The sequence below is a fragment of the Anolis sagrei genome, chromosome 4 (genome assembly GCF_037176765.1).
Source record: "Anolis sagrei isolate rAnoSag1 chromosome 4, rAnoSag1.mat, whole genome shotgun sequence".
NCBI lineage: Eukaryota > Metazoa > Chordata > Lepidosauria > Squamata > Dactyloidae > Anolis > Anolis sagrei.
In genome coordinates this window covers 241,842,556-241,870,186 of record NC_090024.1, presented here as the reverse complement: position 1 = coordinate 241,870,186, position 27,631 = coordinate 241,842,556, and the positions used below count along the sequence as shown (strand labels likewise).

Genomic DNA, 27,631 nt, shown 5'->3' with positions numbered 1-27,631 from the left:
TCCGTGTCATACCGCCGGCTTTATTTACAAATGTACAAGCAGTGCCGATAGGAATCAAACAAGCAGATGGCTCCTTATTTTTAAAGGCAGCAGAGGAAAAAACGGCTCATCCAATGTTGTGTTTACATATATATACACACACACAGAGACCCAGCTGGAAACTATCTGCTGGCTTCAAGCTGGACTCTGCTGAGTCTCTCAAACCTCTAGCAGCCCTCTTTGGTTTCTCGAGCCTCAAGTGGACATCATCTCCAAAGTCCTGCATCCCTGGCTTCCCAAATGGGAAAAGTGTGCCAATGGGCAGCGTTCAGCCCTTAGCAGTATATGGCCCATGATCAGCCCATAGAGTTGGACGAGACCCCAAGGGACATCCAGTCCAACCCCCTTCTAGCATCAAAGTCCTCTTAGTAGTTGACCATCCAGCCTATGCTCAAAAACCTCCAGAGAAGGAGACTCCACCCTCTTTGGTTTCTCGAGCCTCAAGTGGACATCATCTCCAAAGTCCTGTATCCCTGGCTTCCCAAATGGGAAAAGTGTGCCAATGGGTAGCATTCAGCCCTTAACAGTATATGGCCCATGATCAGCCCATAGAGTTGGACAAGACCCCAAGGGACATCCAGTCCAACCCCCTTCAAGCATCAAAGTCCTCTTAGTAGATGACCATCCAGCCTATGCTCAAAAACCTCCAGAGAAGGAGACTCCACCCTCTTTGGTTTCTCCAGCCTCAAGTGGACATCATCTCCATAGTCCTGCATCCCTGGCTTCCCAAATGGGAAAAGTGTGCCAATGGGCAGCATTCAGCCCTTAACAGTATATGGCTCATGATCAGCCCATAGAGTTGGACGAGACCCCAAGGGACATCCAGTCCAACCCCCTTCTGCCATCAAAGTCCTCTTAGTAGATGACCATCCAGCCTATGCTCAAAAACCTCCAGAGAAGGAGACTCCACCCTCTTTGGTTTCTCGAGCCTCAAGTGGACATCATCTCCAAAGTCCTGCATCCCTGGCTTCCCAAATGGGAAAAGTGTGCCAATGGGCAGCATTCAGCCCTTAGCAGTATATGGCCCATGATCAGCCCATAGAGTTGGACGAGACCCCAAGGGACATCCAGTCCAACCCCCTTCTGCCATCAAAGTCCTCTTAGTAGATGACCATCCAGCCTATGCTCAAAAACCTCCAGAGAAGGAGACTCCACCCTCTTTGGTTTCTCGAGCCTCAAGTGGACATCATCTCCAAAGTCCTGCATCCCTGGCTTCCCAAATGGGAAAAGTGTGCCAGTGGGTAGCATTCAGCCCTTAACAGTATTTGGCTCATGATCAGCCCATAGAATCCTAGAGTTGGACGAGACCCCAAGGGACATCCAGTCCAACCCCCTTCTGCCATCAAAGTCCTCTTAGTAGATGACCATCCAGCCTCTGCTCAAAAACCTCCAGAGAAGGAGACTTCCCTCTGATGTAGCATATTCCACAGTTAAACAACTCTCATTATTAAAAAGTTCTTCCAAACTTTTAGATGGAAACTTCTGTCCAGTTTGAATCCATTGCTCTGTATCTCAGTCTCTAGAAAACCTTGACCATTTTGGTCATCCTTTTCAGGATGCCTTCCATCTCGTCAATCTTCTTTTTCAATTGCTTTGCTTAGAACTGGAGGTAGAACTATTCCAAGTAAGATCTGACCAAAGCAAAAGAGAAGGGGACTAGGACTTCCCTTGATCTAGGCTCTTATTGATGCAATGCTTAGAATTGCATTGACTTTTTAAGCTGCTGCATCACACAGTTGGCTCATGTGCTAAGACTTCTAGATCCCTTTCACATGGAACTGTTGTCAACCAGTGTAGTACTGTAGCTAAACTCACTGGACTCACTGGAAGATCTTTCAAGAGGCCATGGTGGCATCCCAGAAGTCTTTAGGGTGAGGAAAATTGGGAAAGATGATGTCCCATATTGTGCTGCTCTCTGTAACCCCAATGATGAAAAGGACAAAAACACCTGTTTCCAACCATCTATGCATCCAATGCCAGAATCCATGCCATGTGCTGCCTTCGTAGTCATAGTGCTGGGTGGCTACTCCATTGATCCAAGGCTTCTGCTTGCCCTTTCTGTCCCCTTTCTCCTGGCTGCCCATTGTCCTTTGCATTTCTCGACCAGCCAGTCCTCTCCTGAGAGCCACCAGCAAAGAAGAGAGATTGCAAACCCCAAGGTAGAGGCAGGGAGGAAGGTTGGAGAGGAAGAGGAGGCGAGGATGGGCCTCCAGAGCGCTCACAGCACCGAGAGGTCGTGGCAGGACTTGGAGCGGACCTTGCGGGCCACCTTCTTGTTGTTGCGGGCCACCAACCGGTCCAGGAAGCGCCGCACCTTCTTGGTGAGGCTCTCCTTGCGCTTGTAGAGCGACATGCGCCGGGCGTTGGCCTCCTTGCTGTCCCGGCGCAGGCGGATCTGGCGCACCACCCCTTCGAAGAGCTCCGTCACGTTGTGCTGGAGGGTGGCTGATGTCTCGATGAACTTGCAGTCGAAAACAACAGCACACGCCCGGCCCTCTGCCAAGGGAGAGAAAAGGACCCAAGTGTGAAGAGAGGAAAACGCAGCTTATCTATCCGAATGCATCTCTACCTACGAACCCTCCAGGAATTTGAGATCGCCCGAGGAGGCCCTGCTCTCGATCCTGCCTGCTTCGCAAGCACTTCTGGCGGGGACGAAAGACAGGGCCTTCTCTGTGGTGGCCCCTTGGCTGTGGAACTCCTTGCCTAGGGACATTAGATTAGCCCCCTCCCTCCTGACCTTTCAGAAAAGAGTAAAAACTTGGCTCTTCGAGCAAGCATTTGGAACCTCCGAATAAATAGACAAACTTGAATTGGAAAATGACCCAAGACGATGGAACGGATCAGGACTTGAATGAGAGGATATAGTTTTTAGTTTTTAAAATGGTTATTATGCACTGTCTTATGTCTAAACGCACTATAATGGTTCTTTTTGTTTATCCATGTATGTATTTTTATGGCATCGAATTGTGCCGATTGTGTACGCTGCTCTGAGTCGCCTTCAGGCTGATATGAGCGGGGTAGAAATAATGCAAATAAATAAATAATAAATAAATAAATGGTCTGCAAGCTTGAAGGAGACTCTGCTTTCAGAGGCTCCCCAAGCCCTGATTTCCCCAACCCTGAATCTAATTGATCCCAAAATATATTCATATATGTTAAATTGGATACCAATGCTTTTATGTCAAGCCGCTTTAAGTCCCTTTTGGGGAGGTAAAACGGGGAATAATAATAATAATAATAATAATAATAATAATAGCAATAATAATATACTGGAATAGTGTTGCTGTGAGTTTTCCGGGCTGAATGGCCATGCCGGTATCTTTAGAGGTTCTGTAGACAGTGAAGAACCCTTGTTTGTTTAAAGCAAGTGCGAAGGTTGCAATTAGCAAGCTTAAATAGCATTGAGTAGCCATGAAGTTGGAAGGTCAGTTAGTGAGATAGCCTGGCCTTTGTTGCCTGGGGGCATCCTCTGTTTGCATTGTTGTAGCTTTTTCAGGCTATATGGCCATGTTCTAGAGGCATTCTCTCCTGATGTTTCACCTGCATCTATGGCAAGCATCCTCAGAGGTTGTGAGGTCTGTTGGAACTAGGAAAATGGGTTTATATATCTGTGGAATGACCAGGGTGGGACAAAGAACTTCCACAGATATATAAACCCATTTTCCTAGTTCCAACAGACCTTACTACCTCTGAGGATGCTTGCCCTAGATGCAGGCGAAACGTCAGGAGAGAATGCCTCTAAACATGGCCATATAGACCGAAAAAATCTACAACAACCCAGTGATTTCGGCCATGAAAGCCTTCAACAATACATCCTCTGTTTGGGTGTTGTTAACTGGCACTTGATTGTTAGCTGTCTGGAGTTCTCCTCTTTCTGAGTAGTGTTCATTCTTTTAAATATATATATTTTATTAATAAATTTCAGTTATTTATAATATCTATAAAAACCAGGGTTCTTTCTTGACTGTCTTCATAATGGTGTTTTTTTAATACTGGTAACCAGATTTTGTTCCATTTTCTTGGTTTCCTCCTTTCTGTTGAAACTGCTCACATGCCTGTGGATTCCAAGCTACCCCTATGCAGATACCCTCACTGATTGACATTACAGCTTCATAGCTACTCAATGCTATCCAAGTTTGCTAATTGCAACATTCACACATGCTTCAAACAAGTGACTCTTCTTTCTCCACCCTTGGACATTATTCCACAGGTATATATACACACTCTACTTGTCTCACTGCCAACAGCCCTCTGAAGATGTTATTAGCCACAGATGTAGGTGAAGCATCAGGACAGAATGCTACTGGAAACCACCTTTACATGGACTCACCTTCCACGGACACCTCCCGGCAGCGCACCAGGTCCGTCTTGTTCCCCACCAAGATGATGGGGATGTTCTCCGCCTGGCGCGTCCTCCGCAGCTGGATCCGCAGCTCCGAGGCGCTCTCAAAGCTTCCCCGGTCGGTGATGGAGTAGACGATGACGTAGGCGTTGCCCACCTGCATGCAGTAATTGTGGAACCAGTTGTCCTCCTCCGGGACCTGCGGAAATGAGAGGAAAGAGCCATTTAGTGAAGTCAGGCATGGGCAAACTTGGCAGATACATGAACCTCACTGTCATTCCCAACATCCAGAGTGCCCTAATCATTAGTCACAATCACAGGCTGAACTCCAACAGTTCCTTTAAAGCAGGCATGGGCCAACTTGGGCCCTCCCTCCAGGTGTTTTGGACTTCAACTCCCACAGTTCCTAACAGCCGGTATCTAACAATGCAGAGAATGACAATGGAATTCATGCTCAAAGTGTCTTTTCTGATGAGAATGTTCCTGAAGAGTTTGGGGATGATGGTATGGTTCCTGGAAGAGGGCCTGAATTGCTACCAGGTAATTCCCATGACGTTGAGCCTGAGAATAGCTCAGTACCTGGACCAGCTGCAGAAATTAATGAGCCAGTAGATAGAAGGCATGTTTTTAGTCAGCACAGGCAAACAAACCAATCTCTCAGGCATTCTGCCAGACCAAGAGAGAGATTGATAACAGAGTCAAGGCTGAAATGAAATCAATTCCTGGCCACTTGGGATATAGAGTAGATTAGGGGATAAAAGTGCCAAGTACAGAATCTGTAGTCAGACGAAGCATTATTTGAACTGAGTCAAGACATCTTTCCTGGTCCTTGGAAGGCTTGCCTTGGATAGATTCGTGTTTAAGTGCCTTGTTTGATTCATGATTCCAGTTTTGGGATTTTACCTTGGAAGTTGCATCCACTGGTGTCTGGGAGTCCAGTGAAGTCTCCTCCTCTATTTTTAAAAGAGGCTGGATGACCATCTGTTGGGAGGGTTTGGATTGTGTTTTCCTGAATTGCAGAATGAGGTTAGACTGGATGGCCTTTGCAGTCCCCTCTGATTTTAGGATTGTAGACATTCTTCATGTCCAGCAGGGGAAAAAAATGATTCTAACCCTAGAGAGAAGCCTTACCTTCCATTTCAGGTGGATGCATCTACACTATAGAATGAATGTAGTTTGAAAACACATTAAGTGTCATGGCTCAATTGCTAAGCAATCTTGGTATTCATACGAGGGTTGAGTAAAAAGTAATGCCTCTACCTTCATAACTCCTCAACAGATGGCAGTACTGATATGCGGCAGATACTGGCTTGTTCAGTAGACTCTCCTCTACAGTTTCATTTTGGCAGGAAGCCTTAGCATTGAATGGTTATGTTGTTAAAGTGCGAAGTATGGAACCCTGCGCAGAAGGTCGGTCAATGCGACTTAAGCAACGTGCAGTCATTAAATTCTTGACAGCAGAAGGGGTCACCTCAATATCTTTAAACTTTCTCGTGCAACAACGCACAGTACTCACATCAACACAATCACCATAAACAGCTTTCATTCTCAGATGAATCTCCTTTGGAGTGACACCTTCTGCTGTCAAGAATTCACTGACTGCACGTTGCTTAAGTCGCATCGACCGACTGTCTGTGCAAGGTTCCATACTTTGCACTTTAACAACACAACCATTCAATGTTAAGGCTTCCCTCCAAAAGGGAACTGTAGAGGAGAGTCTACTGAACAAGCCAGTACCTGCTGCATACCAGTACTGCCATCTGTTGAGGAGATATGAAAGTGGAGGCATTACTTTTCATTCAACCCTCGTAGTTTGGTGTTTGCAGCTTGGCAGACAAGGCTAGAGTCCTTGTAAAACCGCAGCTCTCATGATTTCAATACAAGGAGGTGGAGTCAAACTGCATTCATTCCGGGAGCCTGATTTGCAAAATGGCAAGACTGTGTATTGAGATATGAAGTCTGTGATTATGAATCCAGGGCAAATGGGCAAGACGGCACCGTCTCCATCTTTTGGGTGGCAGAAGCCTATCTGACCCACGCCATCGACCTCCGGCCAGGAAGCACCCCTGCCTTTCCACTTGGCTGAACTGACCATCTGCAGATTAAAAGCTTTCTGCCTCCGGGCTGCGTTTGACACAGTCTCCCCGTCAGTGGCAAATTCCAGCCTCTGCTTTGGAGCACACCGATTGCACAGGCAGAGCGAGGCCGACAAGGAGAGACCCTCCAGTGGGAAGACCCAGGGAAAAAACTAGCAGATGCCAAGTGAAAACCCTGACTTTGTCTATAATGTGCATAATGCCTTGCTCGTAATTTGGGCACTGCCTGTATTTGATCTCTCATACCTGGAAATATGGAAAGAAATACAGTCAAAGTTACCTCTAGGTCAGGCATGTAGCGGGGGGGGGGGGGGGGGGGGCGCTTGGGGACCTTTAACCCCTTCCCCCAAAATTCTCATAGTGGTCTGCGAAAAGGCCTTGCTGGTACATTATTTCAACGGTTATGTTTATTCATATCATCATCTGATCACGCATTATCACGGGGTGTCTGCGCCCTACACCACTGGAGAAATTACACTGCTTAGCCGGTATTGCACCACCTGACATCCACTGGGAAGTAGCAACCAATAGTGAAAGGACCAAGGCAGAGACATCTCCAGCTCATCCCCTGTTTGGGTATCAGCCAGCACGCCAACGACTTAAATCTAGAAATAGTTTTCTTAGATCTACAGAGACACTCGCTGGAACACCTCAGCAAGCGAGAGTCCAAAAGTGGCAGGCTCAAACCCAGCACTGGGTTTGGTATCAACCAATGGCTGATACCAAATGAGAGACTCCCCCCTGGGCACACAGAAGACTGGGCGACTTGGAAGGCATTGAACAGACTGCGCTCTGGCACCACGAGATGCAGAGCCAACCTTCAGAAATGGGGCTACAAAGTGGAATCCAGAAGATGCGAGTGTGGAGAAGAGCAAACCACTGACCACCTGCTGCAATGCAACCTGAGCCCTGCCACATGCACGATGGAGGACCTTCTTGCAGCAACACCGGAAGCACTCCAAGTGGCCAGATACTGGTCAAAGGACATTTAACCATCTACCAAACTCACAAGTTGTATATTTTTCTGTTTGCTTTGTTCTGTTAGAAATGTAATATAATGGACTGGTTGCTCTGACATGACAAATAAATAATCTGATCACCATGCTCAATATATTCCATATGCATGAGGGTATTGAGGTAACGATACAAAAGGTTTGCTAGGATAGACCCTCTTTCACTCAGACTCAGCCCCTCCCCTCCCCCAAATCAAAATCCTGGCTACGGGCCTGCTCTAGGTCATCCCTTCCTACTCTGCCATACTCCACTTAGGCAGAAAAAACAAACTGCAAAAATACGGAATGGGGGACGCATCGCTTGAGAGCAGTACGTGTGAAAAAGATCTTGGAGTCCTTTTGGACAGCAAGTTAAACATGAGCCAACAATGTGATGCAGCAGCAAAAAAAAGCCAATGGGATTTTGGCCTGCATCAATAGGAGTCTAGTGTCTAGATCCAGAGAAGTCATGCTACCCATCCTCTATTCCACCTTGGTTAGACCACACCTGGAATCACACTGTGTCCAATTCTGGGCATCACAATTCAAGAGAGATGTTGACAAGATGGAATGTGTCCAGAGGAGGGCTACTAAAATGATCAAGGATTTGGAGAACAAGCCCTATGAGGAGTAGCTTAAAGAGCTTGGCATGTTCAGCCTGCAGAAGAGAAGGCTGAGAAGAGACATGATAGTCATGTATAAATATGGGAGAGGTAGTCACTGCAATTGGAGAGAGATGTTGACAAGGTGGAAAGTGTCCAGAAGAGGGCTACTAAAACAATCAAGGATTTGGAGAACAAGCCCCATGAGGAGCGGCTTAAAGAGCTGGGCATGTTCAGCCTGCAGAAGAGAAGGCTGAGAAGAGACATGATAGTCATGTATAAATATGGGAGAGGTAGTCATAAGGAGAAGGAAGTGAACTTATTTTCTGCTACACTGGAGACTAAGACGCAGAGCAATGGCTTCAAACTACAGGAAAGGAGATTCCATCTGAATATGAGGAAGAATTTCCTGACTGTGAGAGCTGTTCAGCAGTGGAACTCTCTGCCCCGGAGTGTGGTGGTGGAGGCTCCTTCTTTGGAAGCTTTTAAACAGAGGCTGGATGGCCATCTGTCAGGAGTGCTTTGAATGGAATTTTCCTGCTTCTTGGCTGGATTGGATGGCCCATGAGGTCTCTTCCAACTCTATGATTCTATGATCAAAGCAGATAATACACATGATCTGCCTAGAACTGGGTTACTTCAGTCTACACTGCCATATAATCCAGTTCAAAGCAGATAATCTGGATTTTATACGGAAATGTAGAAGGGGCCTGAGTTCCATCTTATAGGATGTGCTTATAGGGAGAAATTACTATTGCTACCAGGACTACAATCTGCTCCCATGTACCTGCTATTAATCCTGTGAGGGCAAAAGAAGAGGAATGGTGGTGATGATGATGAGGATGATGTTTCCAGAAGGCTTTGCCTTTTCATAATACACAGATTGAGCATCCAAGATCTTAAATGCTTAGGACCAGAGGTGTTTTGGATTTTGGAATACCATTATATGCATAGCACTGAAAGTGTTGTCAAACTACACTAACTCGACAGCATAGATTAGGCATGGGCCAACTTGGACCCTCCCTCCAGGTGTTTTGGACTCCAACTCCCACAATTCCTAACAGCCGGTAGGCTGTTAGGAATTGTGGGAGTTGGAGTCCAAAACGCCTGGAGGGAGGGCCCAAGTTGGCCCATGCCTAGCGTAGAGGCACCCAGGATCAGAGAAATATCCAACCAACCAATATTTTTCAAAATATTGATAATATCACAGTGGATGTCTTTACTCCCTCTGGAAAAAAAATAATTTTCCTCCTTTTTAAGTTTTATGACTACTCCCCTGGCAAAGGTGGTTGGACTAGATGGCCTCTGGGGGTCCCCTCTGACTACGATTTGGTGACTCCCGCCTTTTGTGCTGCTCCGTCTGATGGAATGTTTTGTATTTGTTCCGAATCGATTGCCATCCCCGAACCAAAGCTTTGGAGAAAGAAGCCGGGTGACAAATTTAAACCACAATCGATGGGATGCTGGCTTCCCACGTGGAGCCAAGCTGGACGCCCCGAGGGGAGAGCGAGGGAGAGAGCCATTCTCTATGGCTGAAAAAGGGAAAAAAAACCTTAATGTTTGATATGAGAAAATAGGACACTCGGGGATAGTTACTCGGAAAGTAACTTCCCCGATATCTGATTAATCAATGCAATTGTTCTGGGCCAGCAAGTCCTTTTTGCATTGCTTTCCAGGATGCATCTGCACTATAGAGTTAATGTCACATGGAATCCTGGAAGTTGTGGTTTGATACCAGCGCTCTTTGACATGGGACGAAGCCCAAACTATAAATCCCGTCTTTCCATAGTTAAAGTGGTGCCAAAACTAATTTAATATCAGTTTAATAGGGGCACTTTATATAATAATAATAACAACAACAAAAACACTTGGGAAGTGTTCGACGTGTGATCTAATACAACAGCCAGCAGAGTGATCTAACAACAACAACAACAACAACAACAACAACAACAACAACAACTGGGTTGTTGTAGGTTTTTCTGGGCTATATGGCCATGGTCTAAAGGCCTTTTCTCCTGACGTTTCGCCTACATCTATGGCAAGCATCCTCAGAGGTTGTGAGGTTTGTTGGAACTAGGAAAATGGGTTTATATATCTGTGGAAAGACCATGGTGGGACAAAGGACTCTTGTCTGCTGGAGCTAGGCGTGAATGTTTCAACTGACCACCTTGATTAGCATTTGATTGCTTGGCAGTGCCAGGGTATCAAATAACAATAACAACACTTGGGAAGTGTCCGACGTGTGATCTAATACAACAGCCAGCAGCGTGATCTTGTCTGCTGTGGACTCATCTTGTTGTGTTTCAAATAATAATAACAACAACAATAATAATAATAACTGGGTTGTTGTAGGTTTTTTCGGCCTGTATGGCCATGGTCTAAAGGCATTCTCTCCTGACGTTTCGCCTACATCTATGGCAAGCATCCTCAGAGGTAGTGAGGTCTGTTGGAACTAGGAAAAAGGGTTTATATATCTGTGGAAAGACCAGGGTGGGACAAAGGACTCTTGTCTGGTGGAGCTAGGTGTGAATGTTTCAACTGACCACCTTGATTAGCATTTGATTGCCTGGCAGCGCCAGGCTATCAAATAACAATAACAACATCAACACTTGGGAAGTGTCCAATGTGTGATCTAATACAACAGCCAGCAGAGTGATCTTGTCTGCTGTGGACTCATCTTGTAGTGTTTCAAATAATAATAACAATAATAATAATAACTGGGTTGTTGTAGGTTTTTTCGGCCTGTATGGCCATGGTCTAAAGGCATTCTCTCCTGACGTTTCGCCTACATCTATGGCAAGCATCCTCAGAGGTTGTGAGGTCTGTTGGAACTAGGAAAAAGGGTTTATATATCTGTGGAATGACCAGGGTGGGACAAAGGACTCTTGTCTGCTGGAGCTAGGTGTGAATGTTTCAACTGACCACCCTGATTAGCATTTCATGGCCTGGCAGTGCCTGCAGAAATCTTTTGTTGAGAGGTGATTAGATGTCCCTGATTGTTTTCCCTCTGTTTTCCCTTTGATAGCAGTGCCAGGCTATCAAATAACAATAACAATAACAACAACAACACTTGGTAAGTGTCCGATGTGTGATCTAATACAACAGCCAGCACAGTGATCTTGTCTGTTGTGCACTCATCTTATTTTATTTATTTATCTTGTTGTGTTTCAAATAATAATAACAATAATAGTGTTGTATTTGCTCCTATTAAGGACCTTAATATAATGAAGCTTTGGGGTTCACACCACTTGCAATGGCACAGAAGTAGCTCTGCTTGTAATGGGTCTCATTATTATTATTATTATTGACACGAAAGCACAGTATGTCAAGGCAAACGAGATCCATATGCTGGATTTCATATCACAAAATCTATTATTATTATTATAATTATAATTATTATTACTGTGTTAGAATAATAATAATAATAATAATAATAATAAGGCCCATAACAAGCAGAGCTACTTCTGTGCCATTGCAAGTGGTGTGAATCCCAAACATCCATTATATTTAAGGTCCTTAATAGGAGCAAATACAACACCGCCTGAGCTCTGCGAGTGCAGCCTTTTTCAGAATGAAGCAGAGAGTGTTTGAGGACTGGGACATCCGTAGGGATACTTGTTTATAGAGCTACTGTCCTCCCAACCCTGCTCTATGCTTGCGAAATGTGGACTATCTACAGACATCACATGCAACTCCTAGAATGATTCCATCAGTGTTGCCTCCAAAAACTTCTTGCAATTTTCTTGGGAAGACAAGGGGACAAATGTCAGCATGCTGGAAGAAGCAAAGACCACCAGCATTGAAGCAATGGTCCTCCGGCATCAACTCTGCTGGACCGGCCACATTGTCCGAATGCTTAACCACCGTCTCCCAAAGCAGTTGCTCTACTCTGAGCTCAAGAATGGAAAACGGAATGTTGGAGGACAGGAAAAGAGAGTTAAAGATGAGCTCAAAACCAACCTTAAAAACTCTGGCATAGACACTGAGAACTGAGAAGCCCTGGCCCTTGAGTGCTGTAGCTGGAGGTCATCTGTGACCAGCAGTGCTGTAGAATTTGAAGAGGCATGGATGGAGAGCAAAGGAGGGAAACGTGCCAAGAGGAAGGTGTGTCAAGCCAACCCTGACCAGGACCGCCTTCCACTTGGAAACCGATGCCCTCACTGCGGGAGAATATGCGGGTCAAGAATAGGGCTCCACATTCACTACGGACCCACCACCAGGAGACAATCTTGCTTGGTCAATGAGGGATCGGCTAAGTAAGTAAGTTAATAGGAACCCCATTAATTGTGCTATCATAGTAGTAATTATAAAGTGAGTCCCCAGTATCATTTGGGGCTTGGTTCCAGGATGACAAAGATCCATGGTTGCTCAAATCCCAGGTTGGATCTACACTGCCATATAATCCAGATTAGTGGTTCTCAATATATATTCGAGCCATGAACAAGTGAATCAATAGATGCAAAAACTGTGAAAACAGGTTGCCAATCACACTGGGAAGTCTTTAAAGTGACATTGTTGGATCTCAATGGAAGATCTTGCTGAATCTGCAACCTACCTAAGTTGTAATTTGTATTGTTTTCAATGTTTTGAGCTGCTCTGAGTCTTGTTTAGGACCGGAACACGGATATAAACAAACATAATAATAATAATACCCGCTTCTCAGCCTCCCAGGTGTCCATCACCATCAAGGTGGTCTCCTCGCCGTCCACAGACAAGGTGCGCTCATAGGTATCTTCTGAAAAGAGCCAGAGAAGAGGCAGGTATCAGCTATGAATCAGGGCCAACCTTCCAACCTGTCTATTTTGGGGATTCTGGGATCTGTAGTCCAAGACAAGTAACTGCTTCTAGGGGTGCATATACAGTGGAATGAATGCAGTTTGAAAACACGTTAGTGCTATGAAATCCTGGGAGTTATAGTTTCACAAGGTCTTTCGGCTTCTTTGCCAAGGAGTGCTGCTGCCTCATCAAACTACAAATCCCAGTATTCCATAGCTTTAGCCATTCTGGCTACAGGTGGTTTCGAACTGCATTTATTCTACAGTGTGGATGCAGTGTAGGAAGATCATAAGCAGGCTGAGTGAGGTTGGGTCTACACTGCCAAATAATGCAGTTTCAGAATGCAATTGAACTGGATTATAGGTGTATACACCAGGCATGGGCAAACTTGGGCCCTCCAGGTGTTTTGGACTTCAACTCCCACAATTCCTAACAGCCGGTAGGCTGTTAGGAATTGTGGGAGTTGAAGTCCAAAACACCTGGAGGGCCCAAGTTTGCCCATGCCTGCTATACCCCTTTGATACCAATGTTTGACTGCATCCTAGGATTTGAAGTTTGCCAAGGCCTTTTCAGAGAAGGCTAGAGAACTAGGATTCTTATGATTCCATAGCACTGAGCCCTGTAATCAAAGTAGTACCAAACTGCATCAATTCTACAGTGTGGATGCCACTCCAATTCCCCCCAATTCCCATCCGTCTTACCAATCTGTTGCTCTGGCACATCCTTGTCTTGAACACCAGCAAACAGGTTGACCAAGCTGGTCTTGCCCACGCCGGAGTCGCCCAAAAGCACCACTCGGTACAACGAAGCCCAGGATCCGTCCGAGTCAGAGGATCCAGAAGACCAGCTGCCTCGGGGTTCGGGTCGTGATCCTTGGGGTTCGCAAGAGGAGGAGTGTCCCAGCTGTGGGTGGCCGGATGCGGTCTGGTTTGGACGGACGCTCAGCATACCCGACCGGGAAATAGGCAAAGGGGTGCTGGCTCTTCTCTGGACCGGACTCATGATGTTGTTATTATCTCTTCCTCTTCCTCCTCCTCTTCTCTGAGTGTTGAGAGTCATCTTCTTCTCCCCAAAAAGAAGAGCGGTGGATGAAAGAATCAGTCCCAATCGAGGGCACTTCTTTGTGCCAAAACTGCCTCGGAGGAGCAACAGTCCTTGCAGCAAGCAGCTCCGCTTCTGGTCGTCTGCACTGGAAACAAGCCCAGAAGAGCACACAGGCATAAATCAGATCTCTCTGGAGAATCCTCCATCTAAACAATATCCAAAACCGAGGTTAGGGCTGGAAGAGATGCCAGCAGCAGCTTGCCAACGGCCACTATGTCATGTCCAGGGGCAACTTTGGTGTCCTAGGACACGCTAAGTGACATGTTGGGTCACATAAGACAAGAAAAGGGTCATGGAACCCAACCGTTGGAAAAGAGTCCAAAGGCCATCCAGTCCAACCCCATTCTGCTATGCAAAGGCACATTCCAAGCCCTCTTGACAGATGGCCATCCAGATTCTGTTGAAGAGTTGGAAGAGATGCCAGCGACAGCTTGCCAACGGCCACTATGTCACGTCCAGGGGCAACTTTGGTGTCCTGGGACACGCTAAGGGACATGTTGGGTCACATAAGACAAGACAAGGGTCATGGAACCCAACCGTTGGAAAAGAGTCCAAAGGCCATCCAGTCCAACCCCATTCTGCTATGTAAAGGCACATTCCAAGCCCTCTTGACAGATGGTCATCCAGATTCTGTTGAAGAGTTGGAAGAGATGCCAGCAACAGCTTGCCAATGGCAACTATGTCACGTCCAGGGGCAATTTTGGTGTCCTGGGACACGTTAAGGGACACACTGGGTCACATAAGACAAGAAAAGGGTCATGGAATCCAACCATTGGAACAGAGTCCAAAGACCATTCAGTCCAACCCCCATTCTGCTATGTAAAGGCACATTCCAAGCCCTCTTGACAGATGGCCATCCAGATTCTGTTGAAGAGTTGGAAGAGATGCCAGCAACAGCTTGCCAATGGCCACTATGTCATGTCCAGGGGCAACTGTGGTGTCCTGGGACACGCTAAGGGACATGTTGGGTCACATAAGACAAGAAAAGGGTCATGGAACCCAACCGTTGGAAAAGAGTCCAAAGGCCATCCAGTCCAACCCCATTCTGCTATGCAAAGGCACATTCCAAGCCCTCTTGACAGATGGCCATCCAGATTCTATTGAAGAGTTGGAAGATATGCCAGCAACAGCTTGCCAATGGCCACTATGTCACGTCCAGGGGCAACTGTGGTGTCCTGGGACACGCTAAGGGACATGTTGGGTCACATAAGACAAGAAAAGGGTCATGGAACCCAACTGTTGGAACAGAGTCCAAAGGCCATCCAGTCCAGCCCCCATTCTGCTATGCAAAGGCATATTCCAAGCCCTCTTGACAGATGGCCATCCAGATTCTTTTGAAAAACTTACGGAGAAGGAGACCTCATCATACTCCCAGGCAGTGCTTATCCTTGTGGGTTTTGGAAAGGCATGACCTTTTAGAAATCATAACCTTTTGGGAAACAAGGAATCTCCATAGCCTTTTAGAGATTAGTTGGCATTCACACTATAAAGAGAACATAGTAAAGGAGAGCTCTACTCTCTACTCAGAAATAATGATATTCAGGAACTTAGTAACCAAAGAAGGACAGGAGAGTTATTAAATCTGACAAAGAGACAGCATGAGAAGCTAGTAGAGCCTATGCAGGCTGAACTACACCTAACTGATCCTGGCTTGAATAACCGTAGCCCAAAAGCCTCTGCTCAGACTGAACTTCTGCACATCGGTAATGATTCAGATCTATCAACACCAGCGTGACAATTACACCTGCTATCCTGGAATATAATGGGATGGACAAATAAGTTTCATGATGCAGATTTTGCAATTTATCTGCAACAATTCAAAATTATTTCTTTGCAGGAGACATGGGGCACTGAAACTAATCTACCTTCCCTTCACGGTTTCAGAGCACATTCAGTTCCAGCAGTGAAAACAAGCTCAAAAGGCCGTGGTAGCGGGGGCCTTACCATATTTATTTCAGTAGATCTGCGCGTGGATATTCAACCTTTGGATAGCTCCATCCCACAATATATACAGGCCCTCCCCGTTAAGAGCAAGTATTTTAGTTATGTCTATTTTCCACCTAGATTATCAAAAAATGGAGACCCTAATAATGTCTGGTTTAGACTATCTGAAACCCTCACCTGTTTGGAATGCCAATACCCCTCCACAAAGCTCCTCTTGTGTGGAGATTTTAATGCTAGAATTGGGATGGGTGTTAAACAGGTGGAAGGCACTAACTTCGGACAAGATGACCAGGTTACGTCTGCTGACAGAGTCTCTCAAGATACCATCAGAAACAAGGCTGGTCTGAGTTTCTTAGAGATGCTCTCCTTGCATCAATTGCACTGCCTTAATGGGACACAGTACGACATGAAAGTGTACCCATTGTTCACAGATCTTCCGATAGCCAAGCGAAATAATAATGTGACCCACACGTTCTTGTGAAATGCCGATTATGCTTGAAATTTCTCTCTGAGTGATACAGCAATCATCCTGAATCAATCTGTCAACCTTTTGCTTGTGAAACTCGGTGGTTGCTGTCATAGGACGTCCAACTCTTTGTTTGTCATGCAAGTCAGATGTTCCCACCTCAACACTGTTAAACTTTCTTGCCCAATTTTTTTTTGTCGTGTCAGGAGCGATTTGAGAAACTGCAAGTTGCTTCTGGTGCGAGAAATTGGCCGTCTGCAAGGACGTTGCCCAGGGGACACCTGGATGATTTGATGTTTTTTATCATCCTTGTGGGAGGCTTCTCTCATGTCCCTGCATGAGGAGCTGGAGTTGATAGAGGGAGCTCATCCGCCTCTCCCCGGATTCGAACCTGCAGTCCTGCTGGCACAGGGTTTTAACCCACTGTGCTACCGGGGGCCCTTGACCGGGGGCCCAATGATGCACAGTACTCACATCAACACAATCACCATAAACAGCTTGCATTCTCTGATGAATCTCCTTTGGAGTGACAACTTCTGCTGTCAAGAATTCAATGACTGCACGTTGCTTAAGTCGCATTGACCAACCATCTGCGCAGGGTTCCATACTTCACAATTTAACAAAACAACCGTTCAATGCTAAGGCTTCCCACCAAAATGGAACTGTAGAGGAGAGTCTACTGAACAAGGCAGTACCTGCCGCATACCATTACTGCCATCCATTGAGGAGTTACAAAGGTGGAGGCATTACTTTTCATTCAACCCTCGTATTATTTGAATCCATTGCTCTGGAAGGTCGTGTTCCCTTCCCTCAACCTTCTCCTTTCCAAGCTAAACATTTCCAGCTCCTTAATCCAGACGGATTCATTGTTTTCAGACTTTTGACCATTTTGGTCATCCTTCCCCATCTTGTCCCTCTCCTTCTTGAATTGCTTTGCCCAGAACTGGACACAGTGTTATTCCAGGTGCAAAATAAAGCGATGGTTCAAGTTCCCTTGATCCATGTCCAGGTCTTCTTCTTCGGTGCCTTTTCCTGTCCTTTGCCCATTTCGAGATTTTTTTACTCTTTGAGTCTCTTCGGCTGCTTTTTGAGTCCATGGCCGGCCTGATATCTTTAGCTAGCGATCAGGCAGGATATAAATAATTTAATTAAATCAATAAACACATAAATAATGAAACAACAGGGCTGTGTTATTCCTAGGAGCCGTTTGTGGTCCCTTTTTTGGATACAGAAAGCTTTCTCGTGACATAAAGCAACAATGAAGTTTAAAATGGGTTGATTAGGGACTGGATTTGAATCTAAGAGTCGTCACTTTTGTTTTGGACCTAAATTCCTAAGTTTGGGGAGAAAAAAAATCATAAATTAAAAAGTAACTTTTCAACAATGCTGAAAAGTGTAATGATCGAATGTAATTTTCTCTGTATTGTCGAAGGCTTTCATGGCCAGAATCACTGGTTGTTGTGAGTTTTCCGGGCTGTGTGGCCATGTTCCTGAAGCATTCTCTCCTGACGTTTTGCCTACATCCATGGCAGGCATCCTCAGAGGTTGTGAGGTGTGTTGGAAACTAGGAAAATGCTTCTTGGCAGGAGGTTGGATGGGATGGCCCATGAGGTCTCTTGCAACTCTATGATTCTATGAATTCTATGCAAAATAAGTCTTGCATGCTGCAAGTTGCTTCTGGTTGCTTCTGAGGCGAGAGAAACAGCCGTCTACGAAGACGTCGCCCAGGGGACGCCCGGATGTCTTGCAATTCTGCAAGGAGGCTTCTCCCATGTCATGATCGTGCCATTACCGCTCAAGCAGGGAGCTTTGAGATGGTAGAACAGAAGCTCTCCGAAGCTCTAGGTGCTCTACCTCCTATTACAGGGAAAACCAACTGATCCCTAATCCATCTCAAACACGGACATGTGCCTTTCACCTTAAGAACAGACAAGCATCCCGAGGATTACCTGGGAAGCAATCCCACTGGAGCATTGCAGCGCACCCAAATACCTGGGAGTCACTCTGGACCGTGCTCTGACCTACAAGAAGCACTGTCTGAACATCAAGCAAAAAGTGGGTGCTAGAAACAATATCAAACGAAAGCTGACTGGCACAACCTGGGGATCACAACCAGATACAGTGAAGACATCTGCCCTTGCGCTATGCTACTCTGCTGCTGAGTACGCATGCCCAGTGTGGAACACATCTCACCACGCTAAAACAGTGGATGTGGCTCTTAATGAGACATGCCGCACTATCATGGGGTGTCTGCGCCCTACACCACTGGAGAAATTACACTGCTTAGCCGGTATTGCACCACCTGACATCCGTCGGGAAGTTGCAGCCAATAGTGAAAGGACCAAGGCAGAGACATCTCCAGCTCATCCCCTGTTTGGGTATCAGCCAGCACGTCAACGATTTAAATCAAAACATAGTTTTCTTAGATCTACAGAGAGATTCGCTGGAACACCTCAGCAAGCAAGAGTCCAAAAGTGGCAGGCCCAAACCCAGCACCTCAATCCATGGCTGATACCAGATGAGAGACTCCCCCCTGGGCACACAGAAAACTGGCCGACTTGGAAGGCGCTGAACAGACTGCGCTCTGGCACCACGAGATGCAGAGCCAATCTTAAGAAATGGGGCCACAAAGTGGAATCCTCGGCATGCGAGTGTGGAGAAGAGCAAACCACTGACCACCTGCTTCAATGCAACCTCAGCCCTGCCACATGCACAAGGGAGGACCTTCTTGTGGCAACACCAGAGGCACTCCAAGTGGCCAGATACTGGTCAAAGGACATTTAACCAATTACCAAGTTTGCAAAATCTGTGGGGTTTTTTTAAATGTGTTTGTTTGTTTTGTTCTGTTAGAAATGTAATACAATGGTATGGTTGCTGAAGACACAATAAATAAATAAATAAATATTCGATGAATATATCTGTGGAATGAATGTCCAGGGTGGGAGAAAGAACTCTTGTCTGTTGGAGCTAGGTGTGAATGTTTCAATTGGCCACCTTGATTAACATTTAATCTCTGAGGACGCACAAGAACCCAGTGATTCTGGCTAGGAAAGCCTTTGACAATACAAACTCTAAAATCATAACAGCAAATAAAGAACAATAGTCAAAAGCAGGGGAAGTCCAGACAAGAAACAATCAAGGCCAGCTAATCATAGAATCAAAAGCCATCCAGTCCAACCCCCCCCCCCCCCCCCGGCCAAGAAGCAGGAATACTGCATTCAAATCACCCCTGACAGATGGCCATCCAGCCTCTATTTAAAAGCTTCCAAAGAAGGAGCCTCCACCACACATGCTTTGAAATACTTGCAGGACTTTACAGTGTTCTATTTGTTGGACTGCACCTTCCAGCTGGCCAGGAACTAATGGGATTTGTAGTCCCCAGAATATTTTTTTTGCAAGGCTTTCTTTGTTTTTGGAAACCCGAGTTTCCTTCAGATATCAGGATGTTATTTTAGCCCAAACTGTCCTTTACTAATGGGATTTGTAGTCTCTGCTATGGGATTTGTAGTTCCCAGGATATTTTTTTGCAAGGCATTCTTTGTTCTTGGAAAGTTGAGTTTCCTTCAGATTTCAGGATGTTATTTTAGCCCAAACTGTCCTTTACTAATGGGATTTGTAGTCTCTGCTATGGGATTTGTAGTTCCCAGGATATTTTTTTGCAAGGCATTCTTTGTTCTTGGAAAGCTGAGTTTCTTTCAGATTTCAGGATATTATTTTAGCCCAAACTGTCCTTTACTAATGGGATTTGTAGTCTCTGCTATGGGATTTGTAGTTCCCAGGATATTTTTTTGCAAGGCATTCTTTGTTCTTGGAAAGTTGAGTTTCCTTCAGATTTCAGGATGTTATTTTAGCCCAAACTGTCCTTTACTAATGGGATTTGTAGTCTCTGCTATGGGATTTGTAGTTCCCAGGATATTTTTTTGCAAGGCATTCTTTGTTCTTGGAAAGCTGAGTTTCTTTCAGATTTCAGGCTGTTATTTTAGCCCAAAATGTACTTTTTAAAATATTATAATCCCTTTTGTACCCTTCCACACAACCATATAACCCAGAATATCAAACCATATGCATATATGTTATAAAATATATGTATTGTTTGAGACTCTTATCAAGGGTTGGTTATAAGGCTCTGGTTTCATCACCGTGGGACCGAGTAACCCAACGCCCGGCAGGCTTTTGCCAGCCTCTCCAAAACATGGTTAAAAATTCAGAAGGAAAGTTGTTTGCCGTGAAACACGCCATTGTCACGACCGGAGTGGCATTGAATTACACACAATGCGCACAACTATCCCTATGAACAAAGCCCAGCTCTCTTTGCAACCAGGTCTGAGTCTGACCGAGTTGCATGTTGAACATGTGCAAAGCGCATTCCCCTGTTTGGGGAGGAAACCACACTGAATGCACCCCTTCAAGGTCAGACATTGATGCATCTTCTACACCAGGCATGGGCCAACTTGGGCCTACCTCCAGGTGTTTTGGACTCCAACTCCCATCATTCCTAACAGCCTCAGGCCCCTTCCTTTTCCCCCTCAGCCGCTTAAGCGGCTGAAGGGGAAAAGGAAGGGGCCTGAGGCTGTTAGGAATGGTGGGAGTTGGAGTCCAAAACACCTGGAGGGACAAGACTGCCCATGCCTCTTCTACACTTCTACACTAATGCAGTAGAAGAGACATGGGCAGTCTTAGTGTAGAAGAGGCATGGGCAGTCTTGTCCCTCCAGGTGTTTTGGACTGCAAGTCCCACCATTCCTAACAGCCTCAAGACTGCCCATGCCTCTTCTACACTAAGACTGCCCATGCCTCTTCTACACTTCTACACTAATGCAGTAGAAGAGGCATGGGCCGTCTTAGTGTAGAAGAGGCATGGGCAGTCTTGTCCCTCCAGGTGTTTTGGACTGCAAGTCCCACCATTCCTAACAGCCTCAAGACTGCCCATGCCTCTTCTACACTAAGACTGCCCATGCCTCTTCTACACTTCTACACTAATGCAGTAGAAGAGGCATGGGCCGTCTTAGTGTAGAAGAGGCATGGGCAGTCTTGTCCCTCCAGGTGTTTTGGACTCCAAGTCCCACCATTCCTAACAGCCTCAAGACTGCCCATGCCTCTTCTACACTAAGGCTGCCCATGCCTCTTCTACACTTCTACACTAATGCAGTAGAAGAGGCATGGGCCGTCTTAGTGTAGAAGAGGCATGGGCAGTCTTGTCCCTCCAGGTGTTTTGGACTGCAAGTCCCACCATTCCTAACAGCCTCAAGACTGCCCATGCCTCTTCTACACTAAGACTGCCCATGCCTCTTCTACACTTCTACACTAATGCAGTAGAAGAGGCATGGGCCGTCTTAGTGTAGAAGAGGCATGGGCAGTCTTGTCCCTCCAGGTGTTTTGGACTCCAAGTCCCACCATTCCTAACAGCCTCAAGACTGCCCATGCCTCTTCTACACTAAGACTGCCCATGCCTCTTCTACACTTCTACACTAATGCAGTAGAAGAGGCATGGGCCGTCTTAGTGTAGAAGAGGCATGGGCAGTCTTGTCCCTCCAGGTGTTTTGGACTCCAAGTCCCACCATTCCTAACAGCCTCAAGACTGCCCATGCCTCTTCTACACTAAGGCTGCCCATGCCTCTTCTACACTTCTACACTAATGCAGTAGAAGAGGCATGGGCCGTCTTAGTGTAGAAGAGGCATGGGCAGTCTTGTCCCTCCAGGTGTTTTGGACTGCAAGTCCCACCATTCCTAACAGCCTCAAGACTGCCCATGCCTCTTCTACACTAAGACTGCCCATGCCTCTTCTACACTTCTACACTAATGCAGTAGAAGAGGCATGGGCCGTCTTAGTGTAGAAGAGGCATGGGCAGTCTTGTCCCTCCAGGTGTTTTGGACTCCAAGTCCCACCATTCCTAACAGCCTCAAGACTGCCCATGCCTCTTCTACACTAAGACTGCCCATGCCTCTTCTACACTTCTACACTAATGCAGTAGAAGAGGCATGGGCCGTCTTAGTGTAGAAGAGGCATGGGCAGTCTTGTCCCTCCAGGTGTTTTGGACTCCAAGTCCCACCATTCCTAACAGCCTCAAGACTGCCCATGCCTCTTCTACACTAAGACTGCCCATGCCTCTTCTACACTTCTACACTAATGCAGTAGAAGAGGCATGGGCCGTCTTAGTGTAGAAGAGGCATGGGCAGTCTTGTCCCTCCAGGTGTTTTGGACTCCAAGTCCCACCATTCCTAACAGCCTCAAGACTGCCCATGCCTCTTCTACACTAAGACTGCCCATGCCTCTTCTACACTTCTACACTAATGCAGTAGAAGAGGCATGGGCCGTCTTAGTGTAGAAGAGGCATGGGCAGTCTTGTCCCTCCAGGTGTTTTGGACTCCAAGTCCCACCATTCCTAACAGCCTCAAGACTGCCCATGCCTCTTCTACACTAAGACTGCCCATGCCTCTTCTACACTTCTACACTAATGCAGTAGAAGAGGCATGGGCCGTCTTAGTGTAGAAGAGGCATGGGCAGTCTTGTCCCTCCAGGTGTTTTGGACTCCAAGTCCCACCATTCCTAACAGCCTCAAGACTGCCCATGCCTCTTCTACACTAAGACTGCCCATGCCTCTTCTACACTTCTACACTAATGCAGTAGAAGAGGCATGGGCAGTCTTGTCCCTGCATTAATGCAGTTTGGTACCGCTTGCAACTTCCATTCCTCAGTGCGAAGGCATCATGGGAGTTGCAGTTTGGTCACTTTTTAACAGAAGAGGTTGAAGTCCTTGTAAAACTGCATATCCCAGGAGCCCATAGCATTGAGCCACTGAAGTTCAAGTGTGGCCAAATTGCATTCATTTAATTACAACACAATGTAAGAAATGTATTGTCGAAGGCTTTCATGGCCGGAATCACTGGGTTGTTGTAGGTTTTTCCAGGCTATAGGGCCATGTTCTGGAGGCATTTTCTCCTGACGTTTCGCCTGCATCTATGGCAAGCATCCTCAGAGGTAGTGAAGTCTGTTGGAACTAGGAAAAAGGGTTTATATATCTGTGGAAAAACCAGGGTGGGACAAAGGACTCTTGTCTGCTGGAGCTAGGTGTGAATGTTTCAACTGACCACCTTGATTACCATTTAATGCTTGGAAGTGCCTAGGGGGAATCTTTTGTTGAGAGTGATTTGATTTGCCTGATTGTTTACTCTCTGTTGTTTTGCTGTTGCACCTGATGAACCAATCTGGACACAAAATGTTATTTGAGAACACAGAAGTGCTGGACCACTCTCACAACCACCATGTCAGGCTACACAGAGAAGCCACTGAAATCCACAAGCATGTGGACAATTTCAACAGAAAGGAGGAAAACATGAAAATGAACAAAATCTGGCTACCAGTATTAAAAAACTCAAAAATTACAACAGCACAACAACACAGAGGAAACAAACTACACAACTCATGATCAATCCCCACCAAACCCTTCCAGTGTTTTTTGTTGGTCATGGGAGTTCTGTGTGCTAAGTTTGACTCAATTCCATCATTGGTGGAGCTTAGAATGCTCTTTGATTGTAGGTGAACTATAAATCCCAGCAACTACAGCTCCCAAATGACAAAATCAATCCCCTCCACCTCCAACCCCACCAGTATTCAAATTTGGGCGTATCGGGTATTTGTGCCAAATTTTGTCCAGTGAATGAAAATACATCCTGCATACCAGATATTTACATTACGATTCATAACAGTAGCAAATTTACAGTTGTCAAGTAGCAAGAAAAATAATTTTGTGGTTGAGGGTCACCACAACATGAGGAACTGGATTAAGGCATTGTGGCATTTGGAAGGTTGGAGTCCCCGGTGGCGCAGTGGGTTAAACCCCTGTGCCAGCAGGACTGAAGACCGACAGGTCGCAGGTTCGAATTCGGGAAGCAGTGGATGAGCTCCCTCTATCAGCTCCAGCTCTCCATGCGGGGACATGAGAGAAGCCTCCCACAAGGATGATAAAAACATCAAATCATCCGTGTGTCCCCTGGGCAACGTTCTTGCAGACGGCCAATAATCTCACACCAGAAGCGACTTGCAGTTTCTCAAGTCGCTCCTGACATGACAAAAAAAAAAATTGGAAGGTTGAGAACCACTGACTAAGGATAATATTTTGGTGACATATCTGGGACCTTTAATAATAGTACTAGTAATAATAATTTCATGTCCTTTGATATCTTTCAGCTTTGTAGAACAGCCACTAAGGATAATGTTTTGTTTACTAATCTGGGCCCAATAATAATAATAATAATAATAATAATAATAATAATAGATCATGTTAAAACACAAAGTATGGATTTATTGTCAAAGGTTTTCATGGCTGGAATCACTAGGTTCTTGTGGGTTTTTTCGGGCTATAGAGCCATGTTCTAGAGGCATTTCTCCTGACGTTTCGCCTGCATCTATGGCACCTCTGAGGATGCTTGCCATAGATGCAGGCGAAACGTCAGGAGAAATGCCTCTAGAACATGGCTCTATAGCCCGAAAAAACCCACAAGAACCTAAAGTATGGATTGTCGATGTTGCAATCCTAGGTGACAGCAGATTGAAGAAAAACAACTGGAAAAGTTGGCACAATATGAGGATTTAACGATAGAACTGCGAAGATTGTGGCACAAACCAGTCAAGGGGTCCCAGTGGTGATCGGCACACTGGGTGCAGTGCCTAAAGACCTTGGCCTGCGCTTAAACACAATCAGCACTGACAAGATTACCATCTGCCAGCTGCAAAAGGCCACCCTACTGGGATCTGCACGCATTATTTGGCGATACATCACTCAGTCCTAGACACTTGGGAAGTGTCCGACATGTGATCCAATACAACAACCAGCAGAGAGTGTGCTGTGGACTCATCTTGTTGTGTTTCAAATAATAATAATAATAATAATAATAATAATAATAATAATTTCATGTCTTATGGCAGAGTATTTCATCTTTGTAGGGGAGCCACTAAGGATAATGTTTTGGTTACTTACCTGAAACCAATAATAATAATAATAATAATAATAATAATAATAATAATAATAATAATAACAATAATAATAATAAATGGAGACTTTCAGCTTTGGAGAGGAGCCACTAAGGATAATATTTTGGCAACTTACCCTGGACATTTCCACAAGGCTGGAAGGAAAGTCCTGCTTCCCCACCACAATTCCCAACATCCCCCAACCAGTGTAAACTAGGGGAGTGTACTAGAGAGAAGCCTGGGAATAGCTCTATTCTCCCCACTACATCTCCCACCATCCCCAATCAGTACAGCTGAAAGGAGAGAATAACTTGGGACTGGCTTCCTAGGCTTTCCTGAGAACTTTTGGCACAGAATTGCTTAACTGGGGGGAATGCTGGGAGTTGCAACCAAAAGTAGGGAGGAGAGTGGGGAAGAGTTGTATTTTTCTTCCCACTCTAGCACCCATCATCCCCATCCCTGGAGGAAGAGAAGGGAGAAGACTTTGGGATAGGCTTTCCTGGTTGGGAGATGCAGGGAGTTGCAATCCGAAGCCAGAACTCATTCTCTGTGTGTGTCTTACTCTTGCTTCTGGCTTTGTTTGCAAGGGAAGAAAGTGGGGGAAAGTTATTTTTCTTCCCACTCCAGCACCCATCATCCCCACCCCTGGAGTAAGAGAAGGGAGAAGACTTTGGGATTGGCTTTTTCTGGTTGGGAGATGCAGGGAGTTGCAATCCGAAGCCAGAACTCATTCTCTGTGTGTGTCTTACTCTTGCTTCTGGCTTTGTTTGCAAGGGAAGAAAGTGGGGGAAAGTTATTTTTCTTCCCACTCCAGCACCCATCATCCCCACCCCTGGAGCAAGAGAAGGGAGAAGACTTTGGGACAGGCTTTCCTGGTTGGGAGGTGCAGGGAGTTGCAACCCGAAGCCAGAACTCTCTCTCTGTGTGTGTGTGTGTGTGTGTGTGTGTGTGTGTGTCTGCCTGCCTGCCTGCAAGGGAAGACAGGAGAGGAGGGGTCCCTATAACACTCTGCACATGCTCGAGGGAGCTGGGCTACCTGGCTGCTCTCAGCGCCGCTTCTCCTCCTCCTCCTCGGGCTCCATCCGACTTTGGCCGCATCCTCTGCTCCTCCCGTCCGGCTCCATCGCGCTCCAGCGGCGGGACAAAGCAGGCGTCCCGTTTAAATCCAGGGAAGGAGGAGGAAGAGGAGAAGGCAAGGCAGGGCAGGGCTGGGCTGGGGGGAGAGCAGAGCTATGGGACACTCCCCCTCCGCTGCCCTCCCTCCTTCTCTCCCTCCCTCCGCGCCTCTGAGCATGGACAGAGGGCGCAGGGACCCGGAGTTCGCCTTTCCTAGCATCCCAGAGTTGGAAGAGACCCCCAGGGGCCATCCAGCCTGACCCCCTTCTGCCTTCAGGCAGAGAAAGCACACTCAAAGCCATCCAAACTCTAGGAGAGTCCAGTAGAGAGTTCAACAGCTCTTCTCATGGTCAGCAAGCTCTTCCCACAGTTCTCCTTTCCTGTCACTAGAACCCATAGGCAAACTGAGATGATAACAGTCTTCAGGCCTCCTATACTAGTTCCTTGTTATGTATATCAGGTGTCAAACAGGGAAAACAAAAACAAACAAACAAAACAAACAAACAAAACACAAAGTTTGGAAGCTTGGTAGTTGATTAAATGTCCTTTGACCAGTATCTGGCCACTTGGAGTGCTTCTGGTGTTGCCGCAAGAAGGTCCTCCTTTGTGCATGTGGCAGGGCTCAGGGTGCATTGCAGCAGGTGGTCAGTGGTTTGCTCTTCTCCACACTCGCATGTCGTGGATTCCACTTTGTGGCCCCATTTCTGAAGGTTGGTTCTGCATCTCGTGGTGCCAGAGCGCAGTCTGTTCAACACCTTCCAAGTCACCCAGTCTTCTGTGTGCCCAGGGGGGAGTCTCTCATCTGGTATCACCCATGAATTGAGGTGCTGGGTTTGAGCCTGCCACTTTTGGACTCTCGCTTGCTGAGGTGTTCCAGCGAGTGTCTCTGTAGATCTTAAAAAACTATTTCTTGATTTAAGTCGTTGACGTGCTGGCTGATACCCAAACAGGGGATGGGCTGGAGATGTCTCTGCCTTGGTCCTTTCACTATTGGCTGCTACTTCCCGGAAGATGTCAGGTGGTGCAATGCTGGCTAAACAGTGTAATTTTTCCAGTAGTGTAGGGCGCAGACACCCCGTGATAATGCAGCATGTCTCATTAAGAGCCACATCCACTGTTTTAGTTGGCTCAAAGCCAACCTTAAAAACTCTGGCATAGACACTGAGAACTGGGAAGCCCTGGCC

At 46.3% G+C, this 27,631-nt stretch overlaps 1 protein-coding gene across 2 annotated transcripts; it reads right to left on the bottom strand.

The window, feature by feature from the left end:
- Positions 1–26,494, bottom strand: REM1 (RRAD and GEM like GTPase 1). 2 transcript variants are annotated; one of them, XM_067468273.1, is made up of 5 exons: positions 26,368–26,494; positions 13,549–14,036; positions 12,724–12,806; positions 4,370–4,580; positions 1–2,535 (listed from the first exon to the last, which is right to left on the bottom strand). In XM_067468273.1, the coding sequence occupies exons 1-5, from the start codon at positions 26,427–26,429 to the stop codon at positions 2,258–2,260; spliced, it is 1,122 nt and encodes a 373-aa protein (XP_067324374.1). In that variant the 5' UTR covers positions 26,430–26,494; the 3' UTR covers positions 1–2,257. The 2 variants fall into 2 exon arrangements, with proteins under 2 accessions (XP_067324374.1, XP_067324375.1); XM_067468274.1 differs by having other exon boundaries at positions 13,549–14,031; positions 26,368–26,460.
- Positions 26,495–27,631: the final 1,137 nt, after the last annotated feature.

Coding starts and splice junctions, on each gene's coding strand:
- REM1 (XM_067468273.1), bottom strand. CDS start 26,429: ATGCGGCCAAAGTCGGATGGAGCCCGAGGAGGAGGAGGAGAAGCGGCG. Junction 12,807..13,548: donor TGTGCCAGAGCAACAGATTG/GTAAGACGGATG, acceptor GGCTCTTTTCAG/AAGATACCTATGAGCGCACC. Junction 2,536..4,369: donor CCGGGAGGTGTCCGTGGAAG/GTGAGTCCATGT, acceptor CTCCCTTGGCAG/AGGGCCGGGCGTGTGCTGTT.